Source organism: Lissotriton vulgaris, chromosome 2_1 (assembly GCF_964263255.1).
Source record: "Lissotriton vulgaris chromosome 2_1, aLisVul1.2, whole genome shotgun sequence".
NCBI lineage: Eukaryota > Metazoa > Chordata > Amphibia > Caudata > Salamandridae > Lissotriton > Lissotriton vulgaris.
In genome coordinates this window covers 1,060,220,496-1,060,247,028 of record NC_141687.1, presented here as the reverse complement: position 1 = coordinate 1,060,247,028, position 26,533 = coordinate 1,060,220,496, and the positions used below count along the sequence as shown (strand labels likewise).

The 26,533-nt window shown below is 46.0% G+C and overlaps 1 protein-coding gene across 2 annotated transcripts in view; it reads right to left on the bottom strand.

Moving 5' to 3' along the window:
• LOC147731591 (signal transducing adapter molecule 2-like) overlaps window positions 1-26,533 on the bottom strand; it is a 520,259-nt gene that overhangs the window by 56,909 nt on the left and 436,817 nt on the right. The window contains exon 13 of one of the 2 annotated variants that reach the window (XM_086956701.1): window positions 17,409-17,581. In XM_086956701.1, the coding sequence (XP_086812827.1) occupies window positions 17,409-17,581 (173 nt within the window). The remainder of the gene's footprint in view (window positions 1-17,408; window positions 17,582-26,533) is intronic. The other variant, XM_086956702.1, reaches the window with a different exon arrangement.

Here is a 26,533-nt window from a genome sequence, read left to right as displayed (position 1 = left end):
GGCATAATAGATTGTGACTTGTCGACTATTCTTGCTAGCTTCTCATGTTACATAGACACTGCTCCTCGCCTTGCACTCGTCCCTGCCGGAGTTCTATCTCTTGCACTGAGCTACTGTTAACATCAGCAGAGAAATGGTGTTGGCCCACGGCTTGCCGGTGGCAGCCTTGTTCAGTTCACTCTGGCCCGCCTCCAGCATCAGTGGTCTGCTACGGCCAGCCTTATCTTGGCTACCTTTTGATTCACCAGTGTGTTTTTAAGGTGGGTTAGGATCTCGCACCAGTCTCTGCTAACTGGCCTTCCACCGGTGTCTTCTAACACGGAGGCATAACCCTCAGGCGCTGCCACGGATCTCTACTTTACTGCGGGACTTCCGCCCTGTTTCACCGTCTATTGCTGCCTCGAGGGTAGCCAGTGGCACACTGCCGGGGTCCGAATCCTGAGCTGCTCCTAGGGTGATGAACTCTTGATTCTGGGTAGAGCTCTTCGTGGCTGGGCCCGGCCTGCTTCACCTCGCTCCGCTAGATTGGGCTGTAAATGGCCTTGAGCTTGTATTAGGCACTCCACAATCTGCCCGCTCTACGCCAGAGTTTCTGCTCCTGAATAGGATGTGCCTTGTTCACTTTTGCTAATGTCTCGCGCTCCTATGACACCTCAGTCCATCTTGCGCTCAACTGTGCCGACCATCTATTCCAGTGCAGTGCTGCTTCTAGGCTCGGCAGGCTATGGTGTCGGTCCGCTGGGCCTTGCATCTTGCCGGTGTCGGCCTTGCCTAGTGTTGAACACCCGCAGCGTTTAGCTACCGCTCTGTTTGCCTGCTTTGCTTTAGCTGTGGCTGCAATCACAGATGTGTCTTTATTTTGGGCATGGGAGGATCTAGCACTGGACTTTCACTGAGCTTGCTGCTCTGTCTCCGCCGGACGCCGACGCCGTCTCCCACAGCAGAGCGGCTCGCAGTTAAAATGCAGTTCTCGTGCTACCTCGTTGAGTCTAGCCTGTCCCAAATCCCGGCGTCGTTTCGCAGGCCTTCTGCAGCACACCTCGAGCATCTTGACCAGGTCTGCTCTTTGGGTGTGCGCTCCCTGGTTCTGGGTGGAGCTTCGCCCCACAGGGCCATGTCTGCTTCGCTTTGTTCTACAGTCACGCACACGTCTGACCCAATTAGTTACTGATTTACTTCAAATCTTCGGGTTGTGTTACTTGCTTTGTTTCTTCCGTTTTTCCCTCCGTTCTGGAACCGCATTTCATATGTATATATGCTGAATGGACGGATTTTCGAATGATTATTTTACCCGGCCAGCAGAGCTGCACTAACGTGCGGCCGTCTCGCCTCTGACCCACTAGAGGTGGGATGTTAGGTGGTGTAGTAATGAGCTACAGACAGTAGAAATATTGGATAATGGCTGGGACCCACTCGTCAGCTGCGATGGATTCCCAGACTAAGTGAAAAAACTGTAGCCTTCCCCTGAAAGGTGTTGTATGGTCGGGGACGGGGGGAGAGGGATAGTCACCCTTTGGCACTGACACTGCACCAAATGTTGAAGCATCACTGCCCCTCCCTGTGGTATTATTACTTCTGAAGGAGCCTTTGTAAAACCCTTCAGTGTGGGTTGATTGGCCCTGTTTTTGTTGAGAAATGAAGGATTTGTATCCAAAGTGGCATAACAAGCCTCGAAGCATAGGAGTTTGCCTGAGCTTTGGCCGTATCCGTGTCTTTCTTCATCTTATCTAGTGTGAGGTCCACTTGGGGGCCAAATAGATGTTCCTTGTCAAAAGGCATGCTTAAATCTGTCAGTTGAACCTCCAGTTTGAAGTCAGAACATCTGAGCAAAGAATGTATCCTGAGAAGTATGCTAGTATTGATGCCACAAGGTACTGTATCTGCTGAATCTAAGGCACATCTAATAGAGTTACTAGTGAGGGCCTGACCCTCTGAAACAATTTGTTGACCCTTTTTTCTATGTTCCTCTGGGAGATGCTGTAGCAATTATTCCATTTCATCCCAGTGGGCTCTATTGTAACGTGCAAGTAGTGCCTGGGAATTGAATGAGCCTATGATTAGCTGCTTGAGCCGCAACTCGTTTCCCTGCAGCATTAATACATTAACTTCCCTTTTAAGGAGGTGATGTATCTCCAGTTGCCTGACTACTGGCCCATTTACGAGCTGTGGTAGCAACAATGGACTCTAGTGGTACCAGACTATGTTATGAAAAGGGGATCTGAGGGGGCGGCTTTATATTTTTTATCTACCCGTAGAATTATCACACATCAACGCACTGGCTCTTTAAATATGTCATCAGCATGATGCATCATGCCAGGGAGCATAGGCAGAAACTGTCTGTTTTTATGAGTGGTTGACAGTATCCAAGAGGAAGTCTTGTTTTAATGACTATGTAGCTGATCTCCATGATAAGCACCTGTCCTATCAATTACTTGCAGGTAAACTATAGCATCTTCAGGAGGGGAAGGACCAGCTGGATAAAGATCAGGGTCATCGGGAGTCATGAGATCTGTATCATAAGTGTCCAAAGGATCAGGGTCCCCTAATTGTTCTCCAATACCCCATGTGAGACCTATGTGAACCTAGAGGTGTATTATCCAGAGGGTCATGAAGTGGAGATGAAAGAAGAGGGAGGGGGTGGTGGAGGCGGTTATACTGGAAGAGGTGGAGGAGGTGATAGTGGAGGTGGAGGAGGTGATAGTGGAGGAGGATGATGTAGGGCTGGTAGTCCTGTCCTTTGCCCTCTTTTTGAGAGGTACAGGAGCGTCCAATTCCTCCTCAAACGTTAAATGTCTCTTCTGTGGAGGAGAGGTTATTATTCACCCTGTGCCTTCTTGAATGTGGCTTTTACTTTGTCTAAAATCCATTTTTTCAACTATAAGCTTGACCCCGGATATGGAAACTGAGGGTTGCTTCAAGGGTTTTGGCTCAGTTGATTTTAGAATCCAGACTTTTAAAGATGTTTTGCCCAGCATTAAGGAGATGGAATCTGTTGCCATGTCGGTCCCGAAGGCTTAGTGGAGACCGAGGTATGTGATCAATCCAAGGAGGTCGAACCACCGGACTTAGCTTTGGAGGAGGTTTTTGCTGCCAGGCCAGAAGGCAGACATCCGAAAAATTATTTCAGATCCGACCATGGTCAGATGACTGTGGTGGTCCAGCGACCTCTAAGAGTGGGAAGAGCAAGTGTTTTGAAGTCTTTTTGGGTGGTGGAGCAGGGTCTGGGGCGACAGACACGTGTATTCAGATTCATTCTCCACATCGGAGCCGGAGATCTCCTCGACCGAGAACGGCTCTCCTTCCACCTCGGCAGCAGACTCCTCCCGGGCACGCTCTCTACTGAAAATGTAGGGAGTATCATCTTTGCTGTGGCGAGACATCTCCAGACGATGCTCCTTTCGATCACAAAGTGTCTTTTCCGTTTCGTTTGATAACTATTTCGGTCAAGTAGACCATAAAAGTGCACATAAAAACAGAACATTTCACTGAATGTTAAAACAATAAATTACATGTACAGTAAAACCTGAGAGATAAAATAGATTAAACCAAAAGTTATCAACGCTACAGTATAATAAAATATACAGCATTATGAAAAACATCTCCTTCTATGGCACATACTCAACAGGAATCGTGATACAGCAAAGACAATGGGAGGATGTGTATCAAAACGAAGGACCCTACAAGCATGGGCACATTGGGTGAAACCAAGATTCCTACAAAGTGGGATCAGCCGGCGTTTCCTTATCTCCTGGTAGGCAGTGCAGAAAAACAAAACATGGAAAATATCTTCTCGCTTGTAATTACAAGCTGGGCAAACAATGGTCTCACTATTGGCCCATCTACCAGTGAACACCCTAAGTGGGAGGCTACCGATCCTGAGCTGTATGTAGAGTTTCCTTGCAAGAGCGGGATAGATTAAGTCCAAGAAGTTCTCCACACTCGGTTCCACCTTCACTTGCAGGAACTCCACTGTCAGTCTACCCAGATTTGAAGACCTCTGGAGGGATTCTAAATTGTAATTTCTGACATGGCTTAGGAGCTTAGCTTTCGTTAACTTCTGGCAGCTATCTGCCGGAGTCTCCCACATCTCGGGTAAACCAATTTGGTCGCAGAGTGCCCTCACGTGTGCAAGCCAAGGGACCTTCCTAGCTTTTAGAGTAGCCCAGACTTCAGTAAATTCCGCTTTATAGGATATTAATTCAGGGACAGACCAAAGCCTCTTCCAATACATTAATGTCCGAGCAGCTACTGCCTCCTCTATCCGTTCTAGCCCCAAGTCCATACGCAACGGAGTTAATGGTGTACTGATTGGTAAGTCGAATATATTCCTCATGAAGTCATGTTCTACCCTCGTGAGAATCATTGGTCGTTTATGGTCCACAATTCTGCACCATATGTAGAGGCTGCTCTGGCCTGAAGTTTATAAATTTCTATGACAAGCGCAGCAGGCTTAAAGACCGAAGACTTATGAACTTTCCTAATTCCTCCCCCACCTGAGACAACCTGAGGGCCGCCTTAGCTGTCTGAGCCCCCCAATCAAAGTTTTCAGTCAATGTAATGCCCAGGTAATCGAAGATCTTTACTCTATCTAGGCGTTTACCATTTAAGAGAGCGTTCGAGCTGGTTTTTTTGGGGGGATTAAAAATCATATACTTGGTCTTGTCCAAGTTGATCTCTAACCCTCGCTGTTCGCAAAAAACAGCGAAGCCTTCCAGGGTACGCTGGATCCCCGTTGATGTTTTAGATAACAGCAAGGTGTCATCTGCAAACATCAATGCGGGGACGCACCAGTGGCCAACCCAGGGGCATCACTGTCCCTTACATGCAGAAGGTGGTCAACTAGCCCATTCAGATAAAGGCAGAATAGAGTTAGGGCCAGGACACACCCGTGACGTACCCCTTTCTTCACAGGGAAGTGATCCGACAGTTCCCCATATCGTCCACACCTAACTTGTGCATAATTATTGGTATGTAGTCTAATCAAGATATCTAACAGTTCGGGAGGAAGACCCATGCCCTGCAATACAGCCCATAGTTTTTCTCTTGGGACTAGATCAAATGCGGCACGCAGGTCCACGAATATGAGATAGAGGCTGCCACCCTCCACACATACCGTTTTCCAAAATAATACCTGGAGCCTAAAAATGTGATCAATTGTAGAAATACCCGTCCGGAACCCGGCTTGGAATATAGACATAGAATCCAGGGGTGGATAGAGGAAAATGGGACTATCTAGAATAATCCTGCCCATCAGCTTCTGCGTGGTATCTATCAAGCTGATGGGCCTGTAGTTAGACGGGGTTATTGGACAGCCTTTTTTGTGGATTGGGACAATTTCTGCTCCAAGCCACGTGTCCGGCGGGGAACTACCCTTGAGTATTGCGTTAAATAGGACAACCAAGTATGGTGCCCAGATTTTAGGTTGTGTGCGAAATAGGTCACGAGGGAGCTTGTCCAGGCCGGGGGCCTTGTTAGGTAGAAGTTCAATTATTGCTGTCTCAACCTTCACAAGGGAGATATCTTCAGCCCCAACCATAGGGTGAGCACCTAGAGGGGCCGCTGTGCCATTGCCCTGTTTACAAATCCAGGACCCCACCAGAGAATACTCATTTAGTGGTCCTAGGGTAAGGGGCTGGGGAGTTTTATCATCGACCTCCCTCGTCGGCACCAGCAGGGCCTCCAAACTATGTTCATAAGAGTTCCCAAGGATGACGTGATGGTAACTGTGCTTCAGTATCAGTATATAAGGCCTCAAAGTGTGCTTCCCACCAACTGCCTGTTGGTGCTCTATCCCCTGAATTCACAATAGACCAAAATGTTTTGGAATCTTTGGTCAAAAGGGCTACTCTTAAATCCTCCCACCTATTCTCTTCCCAGTTCTTCTTCTCACGTTTAACTAGCTGCTTGTACCTGGACCGGCACTGCTTGATGCCAGCCCTGTCCTCATTTTTTATAGCAGATAGACGGTCACTTTTCGCTATCCGGCAGGATGCGTCATACCAAGGATGTTTTTGGTGGGTGATACCCTTCCTACTTCCACCTGGGAAGAAATCATCCAATACATTTACAATCAATTGTTTGTGGACATCTACGGCCCTGGTCCGCGCCTCCTGGTCAAAGTCCTTTTCTCCTACCGTGCCCATTTCTAGGAGCTGCGGTAGTGCAAGCTGGTAGATCCCTGCCAGTTTGGACAGCGATTCCTGGATTTCCGCCCACTTAATTCGTCGCCGATTATTAGAAAGGACAAGTGGTGGTTTAACAGAGTTAGGGTCAGGCGCAGTGCTAGACAAGCCACAACTCCCTGGTTTCAAAAACAGCACAAGAGCGTTATGATCACTATAGCTTTGTTGGTGGATCTTGAAGTCAAAGACACAATTCCAATGTCTGGCTTCAACTAATACATAATCAATATTGGAGTTTTGCCCCAGTCTATTAAAAGTTGGTAGGCCCGGTCTATCTGGATCCACTCTCCCATTACACGCCCGCGGAGACATTGTAAGGGATAAGGATTTGATTTGCAGTACCAGCGGAGTCCATGCTTTAACTGGGGCTATCCGTGGTTCAGGGATGTGCCAATAATCGTCCTCATCCACTAGATCGGCTATGTCAGCGCCAGCGAGGGGTTCATACTGGCAATTGAAGTCGCCTCCGACTTAAAGGGCTATTGCTGGACCAAGTGAAGAGATAAACCGCCGTAATATATCGATAGTGGGGGACTGCCCTGCGACGGTCTAGAGTAAACTTTGAGAAGGGCAACCTGGGTAGAATCTGCCAGAGTCAAAAGGACACAATGGATATCGGGTGAATTGGTAGGGACATGGGCTGCCTTAACCCCCAAGTGCGTGCCAACCCATATCGCTAAACCACCTGAGGGTCTCCCCCTACTGCTTGAAGTTGCCAATACACTAAAAGTAGCAAAACCATCCCATGGAATCTCTTCCAGGGCCCACGTCTCCTGCATGATACAAATATCATGTTTTTCAATAAATTGGCCCCACTCTGGAGTAAATAATTTATTTCTCAGCCCAGCCAGATTCCAGGTCAGGACTTTAATATTGGCATCCTTTGACCCAATACTGCTAGTGCCTACAGCTTCTTTGGGATTGAAACCACCAAGTGCATTGCCACTAGGGCACACCACTTTCTTGGTTGCTTTGGAATGTTCAGCTACTTGTCCCAGATGTGGCATGCCGGCCAACCCCGTAACATCCTCCTGCATCACACAGGGAAATGCATCAGAGTCTAAAACCAGGAAGACGTTTCCCCAAACCTGCACCACAGTTGGCTCTTTCGACCCGTTACCTTTTGCTACCTCTTGTTGCATATTACTAGGGTCTCTGGTAAGATGACAATATCCAGGCTACCAGCTAATTGCAGACCAGGTTCTCTAGCTGCTGATAGTGGACGTGCTTTGACCACTGGTTGTCAATCTACTAAGTCAAGAGTACTAAACCTATTGTACTGGGGAAAGAGGAAGGGCAACGGGGTAGTTTGTGGGCCCTCCCAGGTATTCAACTCTATTTGGTCTCTGCGTGGTGGTGAAATCAGGAACCCCTGAGGCTGCCCCCCTCTAGGTTGTTTCCGACCCACATTGGTAACAGGATAAAAATAGGACAGATGTAGTGGTAGAATGTGCATTTTAATTCCCACTTAGGCCCCCTTTTCCAATCTGAAAGACTTGTAGGCATTGCAGTCTGCCTCGCGGTGATTGGGCGACAGGCAAAGGTTGCACACCTGGTGTTGGTTGGTGTGTGAATATTTGGTCTGACAAGGTAGGCAAAATCAAAAAGGTGTCCGTTTCATCAGAAACACATCTTCAGCACCAACAGTCAACATGGAAGGGTAGGCCAGAGACTGGCTAGGTCCTGAAGGGAGATCAGCTGATGTCCGAACCGAGGAAGGTTTTCGAGAGGCGCAGTAATGGAAAAGTGCAATTGAGACCGAAACCATGTACCAAGCTGAAATGACACAGAGGGGAGAGACACACACGTCCAAACCTGACGGTGCAGAGAAAACAATCTAACAAAGGAGTCGATGTCCATGCACAATGTCAACAAAGCAGTCACTCTACCTTGTGACTCGAAAGACTTCTTGAAAGAAAAGCAAGTTCTACAACTCTGAACCAAACACTAGATGGTAGGAGTATACAGAGCATGTGTATCTACAGCCACACATTCCATCAAACTGATTATTTTGATGGTCAAGAGACGCTGGTCAGCTATGCATAGGCAAGAATGATGAGCACATCAGAAAAATCAAAACCGAAGTACAGGTCCCATTGGGGCATGATGAAGGGTTTAGGGAGAAGCATGCGCTGGAGACCTTTGAGAACATGGGTCATAACAGGCGATTTGAAGAGGGAGGGCTGATCCGGAAACTTCAAGAAAGCTGATATGGCCGAACAGTTGTCACAGGAATTGGAGTTGTCGACTAGCTACAGGTACCATAGACAAACCAGATGGAAGTCTATCACAGAGATCTGTGGCAGGAACCACAGGTTTTAAAGAACACTAATTTTTATTCGGACATTCCTAGTACACTTGAAGATATTCAACAAAATGTCAAAAAAGTCATCCAAAAAGTGGATACCAGTAGCTATTTCCAAATCTGTACTGATGGTGCAAAGAAAAGAACTGATGTCAGTGTGCTGGGGTGACGCCTACGTAGGCATCATCGCTGATGATGATGCAGACGTGGAGTTAAACGACATCACCTACTGGCACACAAAGGTACTGCTCAAGATTTTCCAGATCAAGTCTGATGGCTGCGGAAGATTCTAAGGTAAGGAATCTGTGACTAGATGTATCTATCAGATAAGTAATACCTTACCCAATACCATAATCCAAGAACAAAAACTCCGAGCAGCCCTAGCAGCTGTCCTTCACATTCTTCATTAAAGTGGGTATACGTTCCTTCAGAGCTACTTTTAAAGGTTCACTAACCTAGGACCTATGCTCATCAACCATGATATCAAAGAATATGGTCAGGTCAAAGCAAGGCACCTGATTACAAACAGTGAAGAAAATAAAAGTACTTCTTTTCAAAGAGCCTACTAACATATTACGCATGTTTCAAAGCTTCCAAAATGTGATAAAGCTATGCCACTCAAATCTCTGCATTAGCCTACATGTGCGAGGGGATGGATGGTAGACCTGAATCTGCTGGCAAAATTACAAACTTGAGAACCTTAAGAATTTTTCAGCATAAGTTAAAAGTTCTTAGAGCTAGCTTAACCCACACATTGTCTGAGCCCATGGCAAAATGGCCTGCTGAACTAGATTGATTTAATACATTTGCCTATCTGCTCCATGAAGCAGCTCACTATTTAAGACCTTAATGTATGTATGTTGTATTCAATGATAATCTGATCAAATTAAGTTGGGAACTCTTGAAGCACTAAATGAGCAATTTCCTGAAATCATTTATATTGACAGTAAATCAAGAATGCTACTGCAATACAGAAAGAATCCCATAAAGAAAAGTATTCACACAATAAACGATGCACATGATTTGTGTATATATATGAAAACAAGTTACTTACCTGTAACTACGGTTATCCAGTATTGGTATCTTTCATAGATTCACATGCCTGAATCATTCCCCGTCGCCGAGGCGGGAGTACCACGGTAATTATATATACAAAAGCAGTGCCTTAGAATAATCTGTAGTAGGCTGACAAGACTGTGGCCTAGATGTATCAAGCCTTTTGCGATTCGTTAAGGCCGAAATTTGCAGAATTTCGGCCTTACCAAATCGCAAACGTACATTTTGCATCTTTTAGCATGTATGTAAAATTAGCAAAATAAGCAATCGCAATCTTGCGATTCCTTAAATGCCATGTATGAAGCTTTTTAAAATGGCGAATTCAGGTTAAGAAATCGCAAATTAACCCCAACTTGAGGTTGGTGTTAATTTGCGAAATCCTTTCAAAATTTGGCAATTTTGAAGGTGGCATGTGACACACATACATGCCCATGGGGCATGTATGTGCGCTATATGCACACACATGTAAGTTTCAGGGGTGCAGCAGGGTGTCCATGAGACACCCCTGCACCCTTGAAATAATTCTCAAATTGCGATTTGCAAATTGCGAATCGCAATTTAGGAATTATTTCGCAATCATTCCTATGGGCCTCCTGGCCCATAGGAATGAATGGGAAATTATTCCTTATTTGCGATTTCGCAAATAAGGAATAATAAGAAATCTCTAAAAAATAGCGATTTCCTACATACATCACATTTTGCGATTTCTTAATAGCGATTCGTTAAAAATCGCTATTAAGAAATCGCAAAAGGTAATGTTGATGCATCTAGGCCTATAGGCCCAAAAAAGGACCAAAACTTAGCAGCCTATCTAGATCATTATATGAAAAGATCTGAAAGTAGTCCCAACCAATCAGGTGCCAGCACCCTCCAGAACCTTCCCAGCAGAGGCAGTTCTCCTCAGATTTTCCCAGCACAAGTGAGAAGTATGTATCTCTAATAAAGAGCTGTTCTGCCAGGGAGGAGGGTGGGTGCATGTGAATCTATGAAAGATACCAATACTGGATAACCGTAGTTACAGGTAAGTAACTCGTTTTCTTATCCAGTATTGGGGTATCTTTCATAGATTCACATGCCTGAATCAGAATAGCAAGCAGTAAACCCATATCTGTTGTTTGCGGATGGTGGGAGACAAAGCGTAATTCTATATATCCCCACTCATCCGGAAGGTTATAGAGCACTAGAAATGTAAATATACATAAATGCAAAACATTACAGTGTATTATGCATACTCTTATGTCATGAATAGAATATGAGAGACCTTTAAAAGTCTAACCTTAATGAAGAAGATGCTGCAGCACCGCTTGTCCCACTGCTGTATCATCTTGTGATGCCGATTGCAAGCAGTAATGCTCTGTAAAGGTATGGACACTCTTCCATGTCGCAGCTCGGCAGATGTCCGCCAGTGTGACTCCGGCAAATAATGCTGTCGACGCCGACATAATTCTGGTGGAATGTGCTTTTACCTTTCTGGCTTGTTAGCTTTTTCGTGACAGAATTGTATTACTGAAGATAACCACCTGGCTATCGTTGCTTTCGTCACAGCTTGTCCCAACGCAACTGGACCATAAGCAATAAATAACTGGTTAGATTTCCTTATGTCTTTAGTTTTCTGAAGATAGAACTTTAGACAACGCTTCACATCTAGAGAGTGTAGGGCCTTTTCTGCCGGTGTGACAGGATCCGGGAAAAAAGCCTTTAACTTAACCGGCTGGTTTAAATGAAATTGTGATGGTACTTTAGGAATGAATTTTGGATTTGTTCTCAAGGTGACATAATCCTTAGAGAAATGAAGGAAAGGTTCCGAAATGGTGAAAGTCTGAATCTCACTCACCCTCCGGGCTGAAGTGAGAGCTAGTAAAATAGCCACTTTCTAGGTTAAAAACTTAAATTCAGTTCTATGAATAGGTTCGAAAGGCCTCCTCATTAACTGGGACAAGACAATATTGAGATCCCATTTGGGAGGTGGAAGTCGAATTGGCGGAAAGGCTCGAAACAACCCTTTCAGAAATTGCTTTATCAGTGAGGAAGAACATAGTGAAGGCTTGTTTGAGCTTCTTCTGAATCGGGATATGGAGGCAAGATGTACTTTAATAGAAGAGAACACTAGACCCGCCTTGGCTAGTGAAAGCAAGTAAGGTAGGATATCTTCAGGTGGAGCTTGAAGAGGATGGATATTATTTGCTTCGCACCAACAACAGAAGCGTTTCCATTTGAAACGGTACGTTCTGATAGTACTCTGAGCACGGGCTTGAAACAGAATTGCTCTACAGTCTGCACAAATCTGGAGATCTTTAAACTCTAGGAAGTCAGGGGCCAGGCGTGCAAGTGCAGCGATTGTGGATCCAGGTGCAGAATCTGACCTCCTTCCCTTGACAACATGTGTCGGCTTGAGGCGAACTGGAGGCTGTTGAGATAGCAGGAGCAGTTCTTGGAACCAGTACTGCCTCGGCCAGCGAGGAGCAAAGAGGAGAAGAGTGCAATGTTCCCTCTTAATCTTTTGCAGAATCCTTGGGATTAACGGTATCGGGGGAAAAGAGTATTCAAAGATTCCTGACCTACTCATGGACAGGGCATTCCTCTTGACCGCCGTTGAGGAAATCTGCTGGCGTAATATAGGCATTTGCTGTTCTATTGCGTCGCAAACAGATCTAGAGTTGGTGTGCAAAATCTCTGAAAGATCTTGCTCACCTGTTCTTGTTCCAGTTCCCATTCATGGCAACCTGCGAGGGATCTGCTGAGGTTGTCGGCTAGAGAGTTTTGAACCCCCTTTACATGCTCTGCTCTGAGGGTTATGCCGTGTTGTATAACCCACTCCCACATCTCTTGAGCTTCCTGCGACAGAGATAGAGATCTTGTCCCCCCTTGCTTGTTGATGTAAAACATGCTGGTGGGATTGTCCGTACGCACCAGCACTGAAGAATTTGCAATTCTCTGAAGGAACGCTTGCAGAGAAAGGAAAATGGCTCTTAATTCGAGACTTTTGATGAGTTTCTGCCGATATTGAGGAGACCATCAGCCTTGAATCTGGAGGCCCTGGAGATGGCCTCCCCATCCTTCAATGAATGCATCCGTGGTCAGAATGAACTCCAGAAGGGTTTGAAGAAACGTGAGACCCGGAGACAGATTTCTTTCTTCTGACCATCATTGAAGAGCATGCTTCATTCTGGATGTCACTTTTATGCGATCGTCGAAAGACCCTCCTATTTGTTGCCATTGTTGGTGCAACTCCACTTGCAGTGGCCTCATCCTGAGTCTTGCGAAGGGGACTAGACTGATCGCTGATGAGCACATCCCTAGAAGAGACGCATATGTTCGGACAGAAAGTGACTTTTTTTATTGAGATTTGTCTTGCCAGTTTTTGAAGTTTGTTCTGCCGTTCCTGGGACAAGAATGCTTTGCACTGTTGGGTGTCCAGTGAAGCTCCCAGAAAGGTTAACACCTGTAGGGGTTGCAAATGTGATTTCTTTGCATTGAGAGTGAGGCCTAGATTTGAGTATACACGAAGGGCGCTCCTGACTGCTTGTCTTGTGAAGAGCGACATCCGAAGAGCGACTACAGGAGGAAGGTCCTTCTCCTACCTGGCCGCCAAGACCTGGAACTCCCTTCCGACCGACCTGCGCCTGACCCAAGACCACCTCTCCTTCAGGAAGAAGCTGAAGACCTGGCTGTTCGAGCAGTAGCGGCACCCCCCCCCCCCCCACCCCCCCCCCCCCAGCGCCTTGAGACCCTACGGGTATGTAGCGCGCTTTACAAGTGTCATTGATTGATTGATTGATCTGTTTCGATGGTCCTTTGAGCAGCCAATCGCCGAGATATGGGAAGACCTGTATCCCCTGGGACCTCAACGTTGCAGAAACTGGGGCCAAACATTTTGTGAATATTCTTGGTGCAGATTTCAGCCCGAATGGGAGCACCTTGAATTGAAAGTGGACGCCAGCCACTGTGAACCGTAGGTATTTGCGAAGTTTGGGGTGTATAGGAATATGGAAGTAAGCGTCTTCCAAGTCCAGAGAAGCCATAAAATGTCATTCGTTGAGACAATTGAGCACATTTGCCAATGTCACCATGCGAAAACTCTGTTTCTTCAAGAATTTGTTGAGTTTGCGCAGATCCAGAATCGGGCGCCACTCTCCCGACTTTTTCTTTATAAGGAAGAAGCTAGAGTAGAATTCTCTTCCTTTCTGCAAGGTTGGAACCTTCTCTATCGCATTCTTCCGAAACATGTTTAAGGCCTCTTTGAACAGTAAGTGAAGACGAGGGGGAGGTGGGCCCTTAGGCGGGGTCGTAGGTGGTTTCTTTACAAACTCCAGAGTGTGTCCTCTTTCCACTAGATTGAGGACCCACTGGTCTGATGTGATGTTCTGCCATTGTTGGTAAAAGGCGGAGATCTTCGCGCCCACAGGGAGGGAAGAATTGTGGACTGGCGTCCGGCATAGCTCATTGACGTTTGTTTGAATCTCTTCCTTGATTATTTGATCTTCGTCTTCCTCCCTGACAAGAGAAATTGCTGGAGGAAGATTGCCTGTATGAAGATTGGTAATACGGTTGCTTATACTGCGACTGGTATTGCCTGTTCTGTTGATTTTGGTAATTTCCTCTGGAAGAAAATCCACGACCACTTGCTCCTCTAAAAGAAGTAAGGCGTAATCTATTTGCTTACCGAAGAGCGATTCCCCGTCGTAAGCCATATCAAGGATTTTTGTTTGCACCTCAGGTCTGAAGGAGGTTGCTCTGAGCCAGCCCTGTCGCCTGAGCACCGCAGCACCCGCTAACTGACGAAAGTTAGTGTTTGCGATGTCTAGGGCGCAATCTATTATTTCTGAAGCCGACCTCTCTCCTTCAAGCACTATTTTATGTACTTCTTGCTGACTATCTTCCGGTATCAATTCTATGAATTCAGATAGTTCCGACCACATCTGTCAGTCATAGCAGGCAAGAATAGCTGCCTTGATGGAAGATGCAGCATTGGTGGAGAACTTCTTGCCTATTAGATCCAATCTTCTGCCCTCCTTTTCCGGTGGTGTTGAGATTGGAGTGGATGGGGTTTTGGACCTCTGTTGAGCAGCTTGGGATATCACAGAGTCCGGAAGTGGGTGGCCCACCAAAACAAGATGGAGTGTCTGGCGGTGCTCTATACTTCTTCTCAATACGAGGAAGGACTGCCGGGATAGAAGCGGATGTCTTCATAATCTTAAGACTTTCCTTCCAAATATATTCTATAATGGGTATGGCCCTCGTGATCTTCCTATACCCCTCTTTAAAGTCATGCAAAAAGCATTCGGACTGCTCAATAGTAACTGGTAGTTCAAATCTTGTTGCAGCCCTTTGCTTGATATTGTGAAAGCCGCCAATGTCCCTGGCGGAGACTCGGAGGGTTGCGGCAAAGGAGGCGAAGGCATGGGTATTACATAGTCACCCCACGGATCCGCAGGTGTGTTGTTATGAGACAACTCGCCTTCTTCTCTTCCATCCTCCTCTTGTGGTGTGGGTTCTGCAGTGTGTCTTGGCGACACTGGAGGCTGCATTGATGGAGGCGTAGGTACGTCCGTTGGTACCGGAGGTACAATTGGCGTGGGCGGTGTAGGTGGGAGCCTTTGGCGATAGTCTGCCAACATGGCCTGTAAGTCCTGTATCAATGAAGGAGGAAGATGACTTGACTCCGAACGTGAAGCTCTGTATGGTTGTCTATAGAAAGGTGTAGCCAAATCTTCTTGGTAGTAATGCTCCTGTATATCCTCTTCTTCATCCTCATCCTGACATTTTATTTGTAATTCGGATGGATGGCGTGCAATCCCAAAGGGACCTTCATCATCTCCATCATCCTCATCAGATTCCTCTTCTTCCACATATGTTTCTAAAATCTGCGATGGTACCAGTGGAGAAATATTGGAGTAGTCTAGCCTATGATAGGTTTTTATCTGAAAATTAGTATATGCTATCGGTGAGGCATGAGACACCTGAGGTAGAGAAGGCCAGGGTCTTGCAGGCGGAGTCTTGGTGATGACTGGACTCTTTGCTGGAATGGCCGTCGATGAGCTCGTCGTCGACGACTCGTCGTCGATGGGATTTTCGTCGACGGTGGTATTGTAGATGGACTTGTTGTCGACGGGGCAGTCGTCGACGGGGCCGTCATCGATGGAATCTTCGTCGAAGAGGCTGTCGTCGACGAGGCTGTCGTCGACGGGCTCTTCTTCGATGATCCAGACATCGATGGACTCTTCGTCGACGAGATCTTCATCGTCGACGATTTTGACGTCGACGGGGCTTTTGTCGACGATGACTTTGTCGACGATGGATCTGTCGACGGAATGGTCGTCGTCGATGATTTTGAAGAGATTAAAGAAATATCCGTAGCCCCTGATGATTTCTTTGAGGAAACCTTGGTTGACACAATAGGTGACGTAATAGCAGAGGTAGACACTGTAGCCGAAGAGCTGGAGGTGGTAGAAGTCACAGAGACTGTGTGAGAAGACACCAGAGAAATAGTTTTTGTCTGCGCTTTACTCACAGTTTTAGATGAAGATCCTGAAGGCGGAGAAGCTGGAGATTCAAGAGGAGGAGAGGATAACCTTCTTGAGGGTTCTGAAGCTCTATGAGAGAATTTGTGTTGTTTTTTCCTCTCAGGAGAAGAGATATCTCTGGATCTTTTGCTGGATGTAGAAGATCTGTCCTCATCATCTGTGGAAGATGATTTGAGCCAAAGAAGAACCCTTGCCTCCCTGTCCCTGATGGTCTTGGCAGGGAAGGTGCAGCAAATTCTGCAATATTTCACAATGTGATTGGGATACAAGCAGTGGATGCAGTCCTTATGCTGATCATCTACATGGACCCTCTTTTTATCACAGGTCCTGCAGTCCTTGAAAAGAGCTTTCTTCTCAGACATTCTGTAGAAAAAAGTTGAAAACTGAGTAGGCACACAGGGAGACTCGCTTCCACACGACGTGCGGTGAAAATCTGAGGAGAACCGCCTCTGCTGGGAAGGTTCTAGTGGGTGCTGGCAGCTGATTGGTTGGGACTACTTTCAGTTCTTTTCACATAATGAGGTAGATAGGCTGCTAAGTTTTGGGCCTTTTTGGGCCTATAGTCTTGTCAGCCTACTACAGATTATTCTAAAGCACTGCTTTTGTATATATATTTACAGTGGGACTCCCGCCTCTGCGACGGGGAATGATTCAGGTATGTGAATCTATGAAAGATACCCCAATACTGGATATACAGACTCCTGCTGCATTGTTCACGATGTTTTAAAGCACCATTTTTCACGTTAAAATACACAGTAAGTGACATTGAAAAGGGACACAACATGGTGTAAAAAAGGTCTAAGCCTTCGGTTATGATGGCAGCCATATTTCAACATGTTATTTTACCCACATTTACATTCTTTTTCATAATTTCTTTAAAGTGGGCATTTCTCTCCTCACTATCCATCCCAATTATGGAACCATGTTATTAAAAGGTTTCATTATTTCAAAGACATAGCAACAAGTTTAATTTGAGGGTGATTTCATAAAAATATAAAGTGCAATTATGTAGCGGGAATATTTATTCCTCGCAATTTTAAACACTATATATCATATACAATATACCAAAATTCAATCTCAATTAATGCTTGTCAGAAATTTAAAGTGCAAAGGCTTAACAATATTAACGATTTGGCAAAAACATATTATTCTGGCTAGTGCCTTTATGAGTTGGGTGCAAATTCCAGCAAATTAAAGTGCAAGTACATTTGTACAAAGTATGCATCACATTACCTCTTTTTACAATCATAGTAAGTGCATTGGTGACGTATGCAGCTTTAAAGGGAATAATAAAGTAAAGAAAGACTCCAGTTAAACAAATACATCTCATAAAAGCGATACCTTAAGTATGAAGTCTGAGCATTCTGTGTTGATACAGCAGAGTTTAGAGTTGGTGGCAATGATCTTAGTGGGCCAATCTGATCCGGTCCTAGGCTGTATCCTTGTGGAAGTGTAACTTGATGAACTCCATGTACCATATAGTTCCCCCCTTGCGGCTGGGTTGAATATGCCTGCTGTCATACAGATAAAAGAAAGAAGTCCTCAGCACAAAAAACTACACATGCACTAAAATACAAACTATTGACAAAATATACTGTATAAAAAGTGAAATTATTTAGAAGTAAATTCAACTGGCTATCCTACTTGAAAACTAACAAATCATACCTTGTCTTTTCTACCTATTATGTTGCGCCAAAGTGGAAACACTAAATCTCAATAGGTCTTCAACAGAGAAAATGGAGAGTGTACAGAAGAGGAGGTCAAATGTGTGAAGATAACAGAAACTCTTGGAACTGTGTGTAAATTACGTGGTGAATAGATTATGCTTTGAAACACGCAAGCACACTTGGAAAGCCCATGGCAGTATTATTGCTATATGTATTTTACAGATTGTTGATATAAAGGGTTATGCTACTCAGTTTGTAGGTAAAATTTTATCATCATGCTACGTCAAAGTCCTTCAAAAACTCATCTGACCCACACTTCATAAAAAACATGAAATTAAAGGGACTATGCCAAATCAAGCCTTTTCTGGGTTGGTAATAAAGCAGTTCCAACCACAATGTAATGCTCATGCTATCACCCGATTGTGACTCAGCAAAATCTAGTTATCAATCAAGAAACTAAGCAGTGTGTGTTTATAAAGTGACTTCAAATTCAAAATGAAAAAATTCCAGAAACCTTTCTATTTGTATTAAAAATTGCAATATCGTTTTTATACCTGCTTAAAACACACTAAAGCCTTAGCATTACTGCTAATTTCTACGTATTTTACATGCACTACCATTTTTTATCCCATGTTGCAAACCGTGCATTTAGGCTAACTGTTCTAGTAAGCATAACCTGGCTTTGAGTTTGGCGCAACAAAGCAAGAACTGCAGCAATGAATGAAGTTTAGCTTACTGTAACTTCTTGCAGGTCTTCTTACAGTCTTTCTTAAGAAGTGCCAAGCACCTCTACATTACGAGTGTTTATCTACAGTTTAACTGTACAATAATTGTGAGAAAACCCTTCATGGATATACCACTAAAATGTAAGGAATGTTAGCATCACAAGCTCAAGCTGACCGGGGGGAAAACTCTGGTCCGTTGATGTAGCAATCCACAAGAAGCCATCTTTTTTTGGATGCTTGCTGGCTATTTCCTTTGCGCAACAAACATGCATTAAAACTTCTTTGAGCTTTCCCGTGTGCCTGTTTTCTTACAACACACATAAGCCTACACACAGCTCACATCCCAAAGACAGCGCATCAATTACAAAAGAAGAGCAATCCTCACATATGACGGCTTTATTTCTATCAGTGCTATAAGTCTCTGACAGACTGCAATATTGTTATTCGTATGAACAACAGCTTACAGAAGTAAACGCATTGTGCGCTGGTAAGCTTCTTGGCTCGATGAAGAGGGGGCAGGTGTTGGACTGGACTTCACGAGACTACCCCAATCGCCAGAGGTATGGGAGAGGTGTTTACAGGCAGACTGAGGTGAAGCATGGACTAGAACTGAACTTAGTAATTCAGCAGGACAGTGTAAGCAGGTTGAACCGAGGTGAAGTCTAATCACGTTTTTCATACTGTTGCTTGCCTTGCATCTATTGTTTCGTACTGTCTGACATATGTTAAAGAGCACCAAAGAGGTCACCTCGGTAGGAGAAAATGGAATGCTTGAGTAGATAGAAATGGATAGAGATCAACAGAAAAGACGATGTCCATGCACTTGCTTTAAGGGACCAGGCTCTCGCAATAGCGCAATAGGGAAAACAGCCCTTTGAAGGATGATTGAATACAATAAATAGACCCTCTGACCCAGCAGCCTTGGTGTATTCGTTTGGTGAATGCACAACCAAATGTCACCGAAATGCAAAGGAATCTATAGGTGTGAGTGAATGATACTGTTCACTCCTCCCTCAATGACATCAGTTGAAAAGTAGGATGCTGAAAAGAAGACCCCATATATTTAAATGCAGACTGAGCAAGGCAGTGTATTTTGGCCCCATTTCTATTCCTTGAACACACAAATGGCTTAAAAGCGCATTTGTTGCAAAATAAATTGGATTATCCAAACACAGGCGGAACATTAGTCCCAATCCTGCTCTACGCAGATGAAACTGTGCTTCTAGCAAGGACAGCTATGAGCCTGCAGAAATCTCTAGTCTCCTTTGTAGATTTCATGTGATCTTTGGACTTAAAAATGAATTATAAAAAAATCTTATGATATGGTGTGTGGTCCCAAGACGACAAAGTTAAAATAGTTTGATGTGTAGGGTACCGTGTTAGATAAGGTCCAAAGTTTCTCCTGTTTGGGATTCCTTTTAAACTCAGTTATCCTGGGACCCTTTACTGATCCTAAGGGTGCAGCAGAAGAATAAAGCAGTGGAGGTTAAAGAGATGATTGCAATTTATAAAGCAAAATGACTCAATTGCCATCTATGGGGCTTGAGTGTGGGGGATATACTAACTGCACTAAGCTCAAAATTGTAGAGAACAGTTTCATTGGGAGGCTCCTGGTAGTCCCTAAAAGTACATCAATCCAATTCTGTCATTCTAAACTCGGTCTGGAGTATATTAACCTCTTGGCTAGGGCGGTAATTCCGCTGTAGCGCTAGGGGAGAGGGAGGGCCGCGCGGCGCCACCATGCTCGTGCCGGAACCACTCCGTCACGAGCCTCGGGCGCGCTGTGCTTGTGACGGAGTGGTTCCTTCACGGCCCCGCCCGCTCAGTGGAACGCTCAGCGCAGGAGCGAAATCGCTGCCGCGCAGGCATGGCAGCCGGGCCGTGACAGAACCACTCCGTCATTAGCACAGCCCGTCCGAGGCTGGTGACGGAGTGGTTCCGTCACCATCACCCAACGGGCTAAAGACCGTATTGGTCTTGCCCCTTTGTTATTGTGGGCTAAAATGTGGCTCTCACCAAGTTAGACTTTTCAAGATCCATCCTTATGGACTGTCTCACTCTATATAACTGTGTGAAAATCCCCTTATTTGGATCCCTAAAACGTGCTTTTGGCGACATAAACTCTTTGATAATCCGGTTAATCTGCCATCTCAAGCAAAAACCTTAATTTGGTCTGCACATATAGCAAGGGTAAGCTCACATCATCAGCAGTTATTGACTCAGAAAAGATCTCTGAGCTCTGGCAATGTTAGCGTCCCAAGTAATCAACTGCAGTTTTATTTATCCTTTATTTTGAACCCGAAGTACAGATATTACCCGTCTAGTATTCCGTTTGGGCACTGTGAATTTTCTGGTAACTTTTCCGAAGCAAGGTGGATGGTATGATAACCCCCGCCATGTCCCTGTAATAACGAGCCAAAGTAATCTATCTTGCACTTTGTTCTTTTTTGTGCACTTTACAAAACTGTGAGATCCAAATTTCTGCTTCTAATTTTGAGGGCTCATCGTTTTTAGGGAGGGTTTCAGTTATTTGTATTTGCTTGATTCCATGTATATTTGCTTATAATACGAAAACACTATGGATAAATTAGCACATTCAGGGAAGCACACGTAGTTACTATTTTCTCCTTTAATAGCATTTTTTATTTTTTTACCATAATCTGCACACACTTCCATCTACTGCCAGGGTTAAATTTGAAGTATAAAGATTTTTGAGAATGTTTATAAAAAATGATGGTTGGGTCAGATCAACTTTGGGTTGTTATCCTTTGTTTTTATTTATTGGTCAGGTTTTATTGTATTTAAGTAAAAGTTATTTATCTTCGGTAAAGTAATATCTGGCAGAGACACACAGTCTAGCAGTAGATTCATTAACTTTTGATTTCCTCCACGCGCTAGTCTAGATCCAGATTTTTTTTGCAGTACCTCTGCGCGCCTAGGGACGGCGTCGTACGGCTCTGCGATGACGCCAACTCCGGTCATGACGTCAGTGGAGCCATATACGTCCCCTCTGGCGCACGGTCATCAGTTTCTTCTGTGAAACCCTCCGCGCCAGAACGCAGGGCCACTATAGAAACTCGTTGTGTAAACAGTGTGCCAAAAAAATTCAAAAATCTTTGAAACATTAATAAAAGAAGAAACACCAATGGACAGTTAAAGAAAACCCCCCAATGAATCAACGATGCACAGGGCTACATGAAACGCTGCACCCTGGTGAATAACCGCCATGCAAGGGAAGAAAATCTTGAACTCTACAGACCAGTCATCAAACATCTTTGAAGCCCGGTGACTTGGTAAATAGCCCTTGTGTAAGGGAGGAGAAAATATTACTCTTTACCACCCTTTCATCAGTGGTAATGAATGGCATGATAATAGCAAAACAAACCCTATAAAAACAGCAAGGTGTTTGTTGAATCACATTACGTGACATATTGATAGAGCCAATAAAAGGTACGATGATACCAAACAAGAACTTTCATAGAAAGAACAAATAGATCAATACTGTCCACTGGTGTCCAATCCAGTGTGAAATAGAAAACATCCCCACCCTACCGACACACAAATGTGGAACTGGAAGGTTTGACAATATTTAACAAAACCTATGTGGCCAGGTCAAGTGGTCTGCTGAGTCCCACATAAGTTAAGATAGTGATCACCAGTAAATAAAACCAGAAGTGAAAAAGGGTATGACCCTTAACTCATAGGACATTCGCTGAGTGGGGAGCATGGGCAGGGAGTTAATGAATCGGCGGCTAGACTGTGTGTCTACCAGATATTACATTACCAAACTTTTACAACTGATAGAGACATCTAACTGCAGATTCCTTCACTTTTGAATTAAATATCATAGCTATACCCCCCTGGAGGATGGTCTGCAAACTAATCCTAGGAAAGTTCTCAAAGAAAACCAGACGGTCAATAACCAATAACAGACCACATGTATGTAGGAATACCTGAACAAAAGCTTTGCTCTTAATAGAATCCATGATCACGGTCACAGAACATATAAATAATAACCCAACAGGCCATAGAGAATCGGCCCTTAAAGGGAGAGGGGAAAACCCCCTAAAAAACCATCTGTCCGTTATCAGACATTATCCTCTATCCCCCACGGGGAAATAGAACTCATTGACCAAAAGGGCCAAATGCAAGACAAAAGTCATGTAATCCGCATTCTTCACAACAATAAAGAAATGTCTGAGAAAGAACTGTTCAGATAAAATCCAAAAAAAGGACTCTCAGAACTAATTCCATTATACCAAGATGAATGAACACCAAAAGAAACACAAATAATGCCTTCATGGTATTGAGAATTTAGTTTAAACAAAAGGACCACTTGAAACACGCCATGGGGTGCGTTTGCACAGTGGTGCAGGAAGGGGGAGTGGCCTGAGGTGATGTGTTTGCAAACATGCCCTGTGGCTCGTTTTAAGTTAGAGAATTAATTCCTCCTCAATCCTGTGGGTCCCCGGGGGCCAACTAGCCCACCAGGTACCTTCAGTATGTGCCAGGAGGCTGCGTTGCAGAGAGGTGTTCAGAGGCCACGCCCCTTTTTACAACACAGCAACGCAGCTCCGTGGCGCTTACTGTGCGACCATAGATATAGATTTACTTTTAAATGTCATTTTCTCAGGAACTACTGAACGGATTTACACCATTTAAGCAAAAGGCACAATTCTGAACTGAGGACTACCTATTTGTCAAATTTGGTGTAAATCCGTCAGCAGTTCGGGCTGTAGCTACGGCAAAAGGTCCCTATAGAAAATTGCATGGGGAAAACACGTTTTGGGACCCCCCCTTTTTTCTCAGCCCCTGCTACACGAATCATCCCAAGACTTTCAGGATACGAGCGTACCAGAGCTGGCCATTAGTTTTGAAAGTGTTGCGAAGATTCATCAACCGGCGCCAAAGTTAATCTAAATAGAATGTTGCGGATTTCCTATGGAAAATAGGTCCTAATGCACAAGTTATTTACCTTCAGTAACGATATATCTCTAAGAAACAGTAGTTAGGGTTAGATTCCTTACCTTAGAATATCCCCAGGCGTCAGACTGGATCCGGAAAGTTTTGCATAGCAGTACCCCTGCACGTTGGTAGGAGTTGCCTGCGGCTCCATGTCCGTCATTGGTGTCGCGATCGCCGGGATGACGTCGGAGTACTTAGACGCCGCCCTCGCGCGCTGACATCAGTTCTTGTATATAGCTTTCCGCGGCAGGAACGCAGAGTCATGCCAGAGACCAAAACTGGTGCCATGAAACTAGGGCCCTCAAAGGGAAATACCTTAACCCTGGATGTCAGTTCGCAGAACGGGGAGGATGGGTGGGGCGTTAAGGAATCTAACACTAACTACTGTTTCTTACAGATATATTGTTACCGAAGGTAAGTAACTTGTGCATCTGAAAGAAACAGGTTAGTGTTCGATTCCCTACCTTAGAATAGATACCCCAGCAATACCAACCCCGGTGGTAGGTCTGCGATCCAAGATCACACCAGAAAGTCCTGGAGAACGGAACGGCCGAAAAAGCCATCTCTCCGGACTTGGCAGTCCAGGCAGTAGTGTTTAGCAAACGTGTGCAGCGAGGCCCACATAGCTGCCTGACATATGTCCTGCAATGGAACTCCCCGACCCAGGGCAGTTGTAGCCACCGTGGCCCAAGTGGAATGGGCCCTCAGCCCAACAGGAGGCTCCTTTCTAGCCAAAGAGTAACAGACCTTGATGCACAACACGACCCACCGAGAGATGGCTCGTTTGTGCACCGTCCGTCCCTTCTTCGCGCCCACATAACCAACAAAGAGCTGGTCGTCCACCCGGAACTGGAGTGTGCGATCTAGGTAGGAGAGAGCACGTTTTGGGTCCAGACGGTGGAGCCTCTCTTCCTCCTTCGAAGGATGCGGAGGCGGAAAGAAGGTTGGCAAGGTGATGGACTGCCCGATTTTAAAGGCTGTGACTACCTTGGCAGGAAAGAAGGACGAGTCCTCAGAACAACTTTGTCCGGATGGACAAAGAGGAAAGGAGGTTTAGAAGGTAGAGCCTGGAGCTCACTCACTCTCCTGGCAGAAGTGATGGCAACCAAGAATGCAGTTTTAAAAGTCAGAAGACGAAGATGACAGTTATGAAGTGGCTCAAAGGGAGCGCACATAAGATACGGGGAACAGGAGGAAACTTGTGAGTGATGCCTTTCAGGAATCTATTTACAACAGAGGACTTGAAAAGAGAAGGCTGATCAGGAAGTCTTGGGAAGGCTGATCAGGAAGTCTTAAGAAGCATGAAATGGCAGAGAGGTAGCCCTTAAGAGTGCCCAGAGCAGAGCCCTGCTGGGCGAGAGACAGAAGGAAGAGGAGAACCTCTGAAAGGGGGTTGGAGAGTCGATCCAAAGCCTTTGCTGTGCACCATGCCACAATTATATTCCACCTGCAGGCGTATACCGTCTTTGTGGAGGGATGCCTGGCGGCCAGAATCACATCACAGACTTTAGGAGGCAAGTCAAATGGCCTCAACTGCCGCCGCTCAATCTCCACGCATGTAGGTGGAGACTGGACAGGTTCGGGTGGAGGACCGTCCCCTGCTGCTGCGACAGAAGGTCCTCCTGAAGAGGCAGGCAAAACGGGGGATCGCCTGACATGCTGAGTAGCTTGGGATACCAGTATCTTCGTGCCCAGTCCAGAGCCACAAGGATGACTTGGGCCCGGTCTCGCCGGATCTTGTTCAGCACTCTGGGCAGAAGTTGTATAAGCAGAAAGGTGTACAACAGACCGCAGTTCCACTCGCGACAAAAAGCAGCGCCGAGCAAGTGCCGCCTTGGAAATTCCAACGCGGCAAAGTGAGGACTTTGCACGTTCTCTTCGGTGGCGAATAGATTTAACCAAGGATCTCCGCATCGCTGAAAGAGACCTTGAGCCACGTCCAAGTTCAGACGCCATTCGTGATCCATCATGCACCTGTGGCTGAGTTCGTCTGCCCTGGCGTTCAGAGAACCTGCCAGGTGTTGAACCAGCAGGGTGACGCCCTGGTGTTCCAGCCATGTCCAGAGGCGCAGAGCCTCCTGACAAAGGGTCCACGACCCCACCCGGCCCTGTTTGTTGCAGTACCACATGGCGGTGGTGTTGTCCATGAACACCTGCACTTCCCCGGACAGCGGGAAGGAATGCCTTCAGTGCAAGACTGATCGCCCGCAGCTCCAGAAGGTTGATATGGAGCCGGGACTCCGTCGGAGACCAGAGGCCACTGATCTCCCTCTCTCCCATGTTCCCCCCCCCGCCCCCACACCCCCATCCCAGGAGGGACGCATCTGTCACCACTACATGCTCCGGTTAGGGAAGGGAGAGAGATCTGCTGCTGACCCAATCACAGTTCGGGAGCCACCACAGCAACTGTCTCGCAGTGCCCTCCGAGATCAGGACGTGGTCGGACGGTTGCCCTGATGCTGGGCCCACTGAAACTTCAGGTCCCACTGCAGAGTCCGCATCCGCCACCTGGCGTGATGCACCAGTAGGATGCAGGAGGCCATCAGCCCCAGGAGCCACAGCGTCAACCTGACCGAGACTCGGGATAAAGGCTGAAAGATCGGAATCAGAGCCTGAATATCCCGAACAAGCAGCTCTGGAGGATAAACCTGAAACTGCGCCGAGTCCAGAACCGTTCAGATGAAGAGGAGCGTCTGAGAGGGGCACAGGTGCGACTTCGGCATGTTGATGGAGAACCCCAGCTGGTGCAGGAGGTCGGCTGTAGTCTGGAGGTGGGAGACGACTGTTTGGGGCGAGCCCGCCTTCAACAACCAATCGTCAAGATAGGGGAAGACTGAAACCCCTAATCTGCGCAGATGAGCTGCAACCGCCGCCATCACTTTCGTGAACACCCGTGGGGCGCTGGTAAGGCCGAAGGGGAGCACAGTAAACTGAAAGTGCTCGTGGCCTACCGTGAACCGCAGGTTACGCCGGTGGGCCGGCAGGACGGGGATATGGAATTAAGCGTCCTGCAAGTCCAACGCTACCATCCAGTCTTCTGGGTCCAGGGCAGCTAGGACCTGAGCCAAAGTCAGCATCTTGAACTTCTCCTTCCGGAGGAAGCCGCTAA